The sequence below is a fragment of the Rhagoletis pomonella genome, unplaced genomic scaffold (genome assembly GCF_013731165.1).
Source record: "Rhagoletis pomonella isolate Grant_MI unplaced genomic scaffold, Rhpom_1.0 Rhpom_scaffold_00001, whole genome shotgun sequence".
In the NCBI taxonomy this organism is placed as follows: Eukaryota; Metazoa; Arthropoda; class Insecta; order Diptera; family Tephritidae; genus Rhagoletis; species Rhagoletis pomonella.
In genome coordinates, this window is record NW_023458555.1 from 33,130,636 (window position 1) to 33,140,103 (window position 9,468).

The 9,468-nt window shown below is 36.3% G+C and overlaps 2 protein-coding genes across 3 annotated transcripts; one reads left to right on the forward strand and one right to left on the reverse strand.

Annotated features, from left to right (window-relative positions):
* Positions 1–2,859: 2,859 nt before the first annotated feature.
* Positions 2,860–4,657, forward strand: LOC118742982 (solute carrier family 35 member B1 homolog). The gene is made up of 3 exons (XM_036475431.1): positions 2,860–3,277; positions 3,370–3,834; positions 3,922–4,657. Exons 1-3 carry the CDS (start codon positions 3,073–3,075, stop codon positions 4,275–4,277), a joined length of 1,026 nt encoding a protein of 341 aa, XP_036331324.1. The 5' UTR covers positions 2,860–3,072; the 3' UTR covers positions 4,278–4,657.
* An 8-nt stretch (positions 4,658–4,665) lies between these two features.
* LOC118742991 lies at positions 4,666–8,698 on the reverse strand. 2 transcript variants are annotated; one of them, XR_004993412.1, is made up of 2 exons: positions 8,418–8,698; positions 4,666–5,300 (listed from the first exon to the last, which is right to left on the reverse strand). XR_004993412.1 is itself a non-coding variant. In XM_036475442.1 (2 exons), the coding sequence occupies exons 1-2, from the start codon at positions 5,755–5,757 to the stop codon at positions 5,270–5,272; spliced, it is 408 nt and encodes a 135-aa protein (XP_036331335.1). In that variant the 5' UTR covers positions 5,758–6,259; the 3' UTR covers positions 4,666–5,269. The 2 variants fall into 2 exon arrangements, 1 of the variants encoding a protein (XP_036331335.1); XM_036475442.1 differs by lacking the exon at positions 8,418–8,698 and adding an exon at positions 5,381–6,259.
* Positions 8,699–9,468: the final 770 nt, after the last annotated feature.

Consider the following 9,468-nt stretch of genomic DNA (forward strand, 5'->3'; position numbering starts at 1 on the left):
TCAATCATTTTTAATGAAAAAATTTTCAAACATAACTCAACACAATAGAAAGGTTTTTAATTAAATTTTCCCCGAAATTCGGGGTTTTTAGTAAAATTAATTTGCAGGACTTATTAAACTTTACAATTTAAATTTTTTAATGACTTATTTTTTGGGTAGTTGAAAATAACTTTAATTATTGTACCTATTATTAGAAAAACTCTAATAATAATATAAATTTAAATTGAAGTTTAAATAACCGTTAAACTAGTAGGTTTATCAAAAAATTATGTCGGACGTTTTTTATAGAGCGATGCGCGAACTTTTAAAGTTAATATTAAGGGTTGCGCCTTTAACAGGCATATAAAAAAAGTTTTTGTAAATTTTTTTTTTGAATTAGTCTAACTCCAAACATTAGCTGAATTTGGGGTGGTGGTAATTAGGTAAAAATTTAGTAAAACAATGTATGTAATTATTTTCGTCAGAAATTATTTTTGTTGACCAGACATTAAAAAGGTTTTTCAATATAGAGCCAAATTAAAAAACAAACAAGGAAAGTGCGGTCTTCGGCTATGCGGCATTTTTAAGCAGTTGTTTGATAGTTACATATTACGATAAATCAGTGGCGCTCAGAGCGGGGACAGGGTCAATTCGCCCCGGGCTCCGATTTCGGGCAACTGCGCGCGGGCTTTTGAAATTACTTTTGTTTGCCTGCTTCTGGCAAAAAGCGTTGAGAATTAACTGTCCCTTTCAAGGATACACATTCGTGTATATATACGCTATATTGAGGTAAAATGCTTTTATGGAAACATTGAACAATTTTACAAAATATTTACTCTCAGTCCAATGAGATGGAAAATACTGGTGGAAACGTCAAACCTTTCCCACCGTGGAATTTCCGTTATCAGATAGTGGATCAGGGTTGAAACTGTCCGCCCGTTAACTAAAAACGTGCCTTGAATCTGTGGAAAAATGGTCCTCAAGTGGTTTGACCCCCCAAGATTCAAGCCCATGTTATGTTTTCGCTCAATAGTATGCAATCTTTTGATTTCATATTAATGACAAACATTTAGTATAAACAGCTGCATAGCCTTGACAGTTAAAACCACATTCCTAAACCTTCTTAACTAACTTAACTGGAAGTGGAATAACGCAGTAGTTGTCAACTGTTGTCTGTGAATTACAGCGCTTCAGAGTTTCCTGGTTAATACTATTGACTGAAGCTACAAACGACCGACGACTGGAATCGACCCCGCCATTCGCGCCAACTACCGCGGGGTCAGCCTTCTAAGCATATGTTACAAGGTCTTATCATACGTGTGGCTTTAGACCGGAAAAATCCTCCATAGACCAGGTATTCACAATTCGCCAAATCTTGGAAAAGACCTGAGAGAAAAGGATCGACACTCACCGACTATTTGTCGAGTTCAAAGGCGCTCTCGATAGCACTAAAAGCAGTTGCCTATACGCCGCGATGTCTGAATTCATATTCATATACGTTCTCTGGTAGTAGTTGCGATCCCGTACGAGTCCGGACGAGTCAGAATCAGTCAGATTTTTACTGGAAATCGATCCCATACTCGGTTCTATGAATATTGAGAGCCAGTATTTTAGTGCACGACCGTGGTTTAAACTAAGTTTAAACGCCCGATCTGGCTGGTTTTAACTAAGATCAGCCAATCAAATGTCAGCCAGCTGTTCAATTTAAACTCAGTTTACTTAATCTAAGTTTAAACTGGCACTGAAAAACTGGCCCTGAAAGGACAAAAAAGAGTGTAAATAAGATCCTCTGTCTGTCAGAAGTTACCAGTTTTAGTCCGCAGATTTTTTGCTGGTAAATTCTGGTAAATGTGTCAAACGATCAGCTGAAGTGTGTTTGGCCACCAAATTGTAAACAAAAGAAAAGTGCAGTCTAATGCATGTTGTAAAATATTTAATTACTGGTTTAAGTGGATTCTAATGAATTTGAAAGTATTTTTGGTTATTTACGTGTGTGAACTGAGTATGTTTACATACAAAATAGCTAAAAATTTACCACAATTTTTTACCAGAAAACGATCACGTAATTTTCAATGTTACTCTCTCGCTCTGAGCGAATTTTTATTTTTTGACAGTTTTACTAGTTTTAGTCCGAGGAATAAGAGATTGCACCTAATGCTTAGCACCGTCAGTGTTTCGGACACAATCAGCTCATTTGTGCCGGTCACCACTGAACGTACTTTAAAAGTTTGCCGTTTCCCGTAAAAGAAAGATTTTTACGTACGCTTCAACAAAGTATTTCTAAATATATATTCAGCCTTATCATGAGTTGTTTAATTTTTCCCGAACCGGTTCACTTTTCACTTTTGGTTTCCATAGTTTTACTATGGGCGGATGACAAATTTTCGGGTGATTTTTTTTTCAGGCGAAACTCAGCATAAGGCAGATTAAGGGCCGGTTACTCAATGTCTGGTTAACACTTATCTCCGGTTAAACATTGTTATCGACGTATTCGACTCCATTCATATAACAGGGAGTCGGTAACGTCGATAACAAAATTTAACCAGAGGTTAGTGTTAACCAGACTTTGAGTAACCGGCCCCAAGTATTGTTAAACAGCAAAGGGATTAAGTTTTCAATAAATTTTTTTATTAATCGATATTGATAAATTTGATCTGTAGTTTATTACGTTAATCCGTATATGAATTTCCAAAAAGTTCTATTTCTTTATTGCTTCTCTAATGACTTTTTAATTTAAGCCTTTTAGGTTACAAAAAGTTACGGTACATCATACCTAATTTGCAGAAACGCACTGCTTTGGTATTTGACATCCGGTAACTCAGGCAAATTTTCAGTGTATGGCAGCGTTAAAGTTCACTGAAGTAAACAGCTGATTTTGACATTCGCATAAATTGACGTACCGCCGTTTATCAAATGTAGCAACAAAAAAACTTTGAAAAAACTTCTGACGTGTACATCAATAATTGAAGATTTCTTGTTTAATCCTCTCTAGCAACTTGAGCGTTTTATTCTTTTTTTCTATTTAAACATAAGTCAAGTGCAAAGAAAGGACCAATTTGCTTCATATTCCCGCAGTGTAGCAACTACATCGAAATGATAATACCAGAGAAAAGCCGCTTTCTTATTTACTCCATAAGTATTTTCGTGTGTTACTTTTTATTCGGAATAGTTCAAGAGAAAATCACCCGTGGACGTTATGGTGACGAACCGAACGAAGATGGCAAAAAGGGCGAGCGTTTCACCTATGTGCTGGCACTAGTTTGGGTACAATGCTTTTGTAATTTCGTCTTTGCAAAAGGTAAAAGTGCTGCAAGACTTTAGCTACTCAGCATACATGCATACACTAATTGAACATCAATTAATGAATTAATTTATATACATATATCGCAGGTATGTTATGGGCTAAAAGGGCAAAGAAAGAGGATCAAACACATACCGGTTACTATGCTGTGAGCGCACTCACATACTTATTGGCCATGGTGTCGTCAAATATGGCGCTCCGTTGGGTGCCATACCCTACGCAGGTGGTTGGCAAGTCAGCAAAACCAATACCGGTTATGATTTTAGGCGTTTTACTTAGTCACAAATCCTATTCCTGGGTGCGTTATGCTTGTGTAACATCCATAGTTGTTGGCGTGGTGCTGTTTATGTACAAGGAGAGTCAAATTGCGCACTTGCCCAAAGAAACAACCGGCTTAGGTGAAATCTTGCTCTTCCTAAGTTTAGCCATGGATGGTTTGACCGGCGCAGTGCAGGAAAGAATGCGCGCTTCAAGTGCACCTTCGGGACAACAAATGATGTTGGCTATGAATTTCTGGAGTACTATTATGGTTAGCTTTGCTGCAATACTGTCGGGTAAGTGAAGTGAAATCATTAAACTTACAACACATAGTTAACTAAATCTTCGTTCGTGTACAAATACGAAATTTCCTTTAATTGTAGGCGAAGCCAAAGAATTCTTCCACTTTGCATCGCGACATCCTGAGCTTTGGAGCCACTTGGCAATGCTAGCATTTTGCGGTGCTCTTGGTCAGCTATTCATCTTTCTTATGGTGGCCAATTTTGGACCTCTAGCCTGCTCTGTGGTGACAACAACGCGTAAATTCTTTACTGTACTCTGCTCCGTAGTGCTCTTTGGAAATGTACTGATACCAAGACAATGGTTTGGTGCGATATTAGTGTTCGCTGCGCTCTTCTTTGATATGTTCTATGGCAAAGGCAGTGATAAAAAGGCTGCAGCAGCAGCGAAAAAATCAGAAGGTGATCTTGCGGAGGACAAGAAAAAATTGATATCATAGAATTTAAAGGAAGTAGTATAATTTTAGGCAACTTAAGCAAATTTCAACATAGAATTATCAATGATACTATTGTTTTCCAAGTACGATGTATGTAGCTTCAGATATGGTATGCTAAAGCGCTTATGTCTGTAGTAAATTATATAACATAGTAGAGTAACTCAATTTGAATTTTTTTATTCAGTGATTTCTATATCAATTTATGTTTAACAGCATATATTTATAAATGATATGCAATTTTTATTAGAGCATAATTATATGTAGTGCTAATATACATATTTCTTTTAATTCCAAGCCTTTAAATTACAATATTTTCATTGTACATAATGTGACTGTCTACCTACTAAGTATCTTATACAAGTAGAAAAATAAAGCAGAATTTATTTTCTAGATCGAACTCATGTTATGAATATTAATAAGGACCACACATTTAAGTATATACATATGTATTTACGCATGCATGCCTGACGTATGTCATGGATCGATGGTTCCTCATTCTTCAAGTAATAATTGAAAACGTAATAACTGCAAAATAGTTGCCGACGGTTTGGGAGATTCCTCGTCGGTTTTCTCCAATATGTTGGCCGTGAAAGCCAAAAAAATGTGTTGCCCATAAAAGTACATAAATGCAAATTGCATCTGCGAAGAAGTTGAATTAAAAAAGCACTCCTTCTGCCTCCATATGCTAATTATTGCTGGAGTAATAGACGGGTTCACTGCAATTAGATGAATGAACGCCACGTTTGTGTTCGTTCTTGTGGTACCTCTTCAATAATTATGTGTGTATGCCAGTAGAGGACATAGATGTGCCTCAGGATTTATCAGTGAAAATCATTCTCGTGTAGCGAACGAGTTTGGCTGCCGATATTTACATTTGATCAGTTGAATGCCATAACTTCAAGAAATTTGGAAACAATTGTGCACTTTGCCAGTGTCAGTTGCTAGTGCTCAGCGTTGTAGTTTTGGTTGCAGCGGTTATTTAATCATCCTTAGCATCAGTTAACATGCAGTTTCGTCTGACCGCACCTAAGGAAGAGGGTTGTTAATTGAGTGGGTTTTGAAGGGGGCATGTAAAGAGGTGGTTAATATCATGCGGAGACTCATACATGGCAAGTACAATATCAAAACCCGCAGTAACGTGGGTCTTGCGAGGCAGCTGGAGCTCTTCCTCTGCAATAGGTGGTGGTGGATCTCCTACAACGCCATTCCTGAGGCGAGGTTTTGTGAAAGTGGTGATGGCCTCTCTATGTATGCCGTTTAATGCCTGTCTATACAGCGTCGAGTGCAGTGATCGTTGTATACCGTCCTGGATCTCGACCTTCAGTTCGGGTATTTCACAGTCGGAATTCTTGTTCCATCGACGTGAATTCCCAACTGTCAGATAGTGAAGATGGTTGCCATAGATTTGGTAGGGGCGAGGGATAGGTTCCTTACGGTGAAGAATCGAGCTAGTTCGAATAACAATATCGAAAGTCGCCAGCATGGGTCAGTTCGCAAATGCAATACTGCGGCATTACTGCAAAAAATTTCTTAACTGTAGTTTATGGAAACATCCAGTATGCGTAAACACGGTAAAGTGTCGAATTGGAACTAAGTTGCGAAAATAAGGCAATTGTATGATCTACAGTTTATGAATAAAAGAGTTTAATTTTTTGAAGTAATACTGAGTGTTGCATTTACGAACTGACCCCTTTTAAAGAATAGCGAGACTCCCTAACTCTGACGGCTGGGGAGCTTCCAAATGTAGAACTTATAAAAACATAAGTGCGGAGAAGACAACACCCTTCGGGACCATTTGCATAATTTTCTTCGATTTTGAAGTTTTTTCTCGAAATATTACTGTCAATTGCCGACCACTCAGATGATTCGGGGTCCACCGTTTGAGTCCCGGCTTAAGTAGTGGGTTATATCTTCCTGACGTTCATAAATCAGGAACGAGTTGTGTAATAAAAAATACAAAAATTTGCTAATTGCTTGTTACTAGGGTGGCAATCTACTTAAACCAACATTGGGCGCTAATGGGTTAAACCATTCAACCAACAGCCGCTTCAGTCGAAAAGTTCTGGTGGATTACTGCCTAGTATTCGGACGAGCTGAAGTGTCGTGCTGTTGCGATGCTGTGGCGTCCATTTAACGTCCTGACAAGAGTGAAGAGCTACCAGCGCTCATTCACGAGCCAGGCTCGATATGAGGACTTACAAAATTATGCCTAGTATCTGAATAAGCACAAAAACTGGTTTTTGTGTTATAGTAAATTTTACACTAAAAACAAAACAATCTATATATTCGCAAAACTAGGCACCAATAATAGTAAGAATAGGTTTTTAATTTTTCACTCTGGCGTCAGGCTTTTCTTAAAATAACTTTGCAATTTCAAAGATACATATGATTAAAAAAAATTATTTATAAAACTCAGTGGAATGTAGAACAGCAGGGTATCATATAAAAGAGAAAATTCTGTAGAATAAAAAATTTAAAATTTTTCGGTGCATAATGACTAATAGGTACTGAAAATGTCCTTTTGAAATTGTATCCTTGAAAACTTGCAATGTATAGTTTTGAGACCATGTCCTTCAGTTTCGCTCTCCTAACTTTATAAGCTTAAAAAAAAATAAAACTATTTAAAAAAAAATTTTCAATAACTTTTCGTCCTTGTGTACAAATAGACTTATTTTTTTTTAATTCTACAGAATTTTATATTTCATTTGATACCCATTTTCTTATTTTACATCGCTGTTATTTTTTTTTTATTTTTTTAATTAATCTATATTTTTGAAATTTGGAAGTTCTTTTAAAAAATCGTGACGTCTCGCAGTGCTGGGGACCCATATAAAATGTGGGCAAAAATACAATTACGCACGGATTTAAATGAAAAACGGGAGGATATTGAATTCAAAAATGCAATTTGTTGTTTGATACCTTTCATCCATTCTTGTTAAAAAAATTTATTCAAATTATTTAATAAATTAAATGAATTAGATATTGCAATATGGATATCAATCGAAATTATTATTAAAAAAAAAAACACACTTAAAACCTTTCAAGTTGTGAAAGACAAACCGTTATTTTTTATATGTTACCCATGAACTAAACTCTCCACTTTATGGGAGAAGTCTCTTATCTCTCTGTATACGTATAACAGGAAATGAGCGAATCTCACCAAAAAGTCAGAATAGACAGAACGGCAAGACAAGTGTAGTGAATGAAAAAAGTTTCCACTGACATTTCGCCAGTCCACTGCAGACAGTGGAGCCGTTTTTCTGTCACATCCAAAGCGAATAACGTTGAGTACGTGTGTGTGTGTGTGTGTGTGTGCTTATTTGCAGTCAGTACAACAGTAACGAAATTGCTAGTAGTTTAAAAAAAATTTGCAAGCGATAAAGTAGTGCAAGCATAAATAAAATAAAAGAAGTAATATTTTTTGATGCGGCAGAAATAAAGCGAAACAAATGCACAATACACTAAATATCTACGAATGTGACGCAAAGAAGAAAGAAGGTGATTATAGCAAAACGCATATCAAAATAAAATACCTACAAAAACTTACAAGTTTAGTGAAGACGCAAATACACTGTAGAGGCGATAAGAAAAAAGAGGCTCAAGCTTGAGCTGAAGTTGCACATTGAAAATGCTGTGTATATGATTGTGTGCATGTGTGCATGTGCCTGACCTGCTTGTGGCCACCACACACTCGTTCGCTTGCTCCACTCTGCCGCCCAGCGCCAGTGCTCTGTTGGTGCCACAACCGAGTGTCAGTTGTTTGGTGAAAAATCATTAAAGTGTAATTTGTAAAATGTGAAGCAAAAGAATTCCCTGATGCAAAGATTGCCAGAGTGCAATGCGTAAATGGATTTCCTTAGTTATTTATTTAACATAAAAAGTAAATTATTTGCTTAATTAGTGTTGAAAATAACGCGCGACTCATCTTTGACGCCCCCAACGAGTTGTTTGCTAATTAACGAGATCACAACAAGAGCAAGTGTACGAGAAATAGAAAAACTAGTAACCGCTGCAAAAAGGTGATAAAAAATCAAAAAAATATGTAGCAAAAATCAGCGTTCTTTTTTGTTGCAAAAGTCGTTAATTTGTTTTATGTATTTGCTTTTGCTGTTGCTCTTGCCACATACACACATACATACATACATGTTGACCGTCAAATTCGCAGCTATCTCCAAATGTTTGTTGTTGTTGCTGCTAGATATTTGTTTTGATATGCCATAGACGCAAAGATAGGAAGTTTGATGCTGTTAGAAGAGCAATATGGCTGACGCACACTTCTGACTGCTTCTGATAGCAGAGGAAGTTCACTCGTTCGTGTGTACTACATAACCGGCGAATGACGAATATGCCTGGGCTATACCGTTTACCGGCTTCCGCAGCTCCATTAGTTATTGTTATTGTTTTTGCAAAGCCCAAGGCATTTGAACGAGTGCGAGAACATTTTCACGGAAAACTGGTCCAACTAATTTAGTAAATTAGTAAAATTCATAAAAATGGTGTTAAACGCTGCTTTAAAATGCAAATTGTGATCGTAAGGCACAAGTGTATTTGCAGTTTTTAGTTTTTTTTTTTGTGTTTAAGAGCGAGCAACTTTACCAAAAGTGTTATCAGTAGGGTCGGCGAGCCTAACCAAATATTTGCTCGGCGTGTCTCTAAATACTTATTTTGTGTTGTGTTAAAAACGATTAAATTGTGAGCACATAAAATGCCTATTAAATGGAAATTAGGTACATATGCAAATTCATACATACATGCTAAATATCAAAGAATAAATAATTGTAAGCAATGAAATATGTAAGCCTCACAGTGCGGCAATCGAAGTTATGCGAGGGCCGTATCAATTTTGCTGCTTATCGCTTCGTTTAAAACAATAAAATCCTCGGATTTTCTGTCAACCATGAAAAAATATCATTAATTAAAAATAAAGATTTATAAAGTGGCGAACACAACAATAACACTTTAATTTCTGTACATACATACAGTCACTCGCAGAAGTGTTCATAATTTAGTTTTTTTTCACAATATTCAAAATATTTTCCATCATAAATATTTTCGTTAATTTTTGTTTAAAATATAGTTCATTATATAACAAAGACTTTGCATCGAATGCACAAAAATTAATTAAACTTTAAAAAATTTTCATCTATGTATATATCAAACTCTTTATTAAGAATTTTTAGAAAACTTACGATTA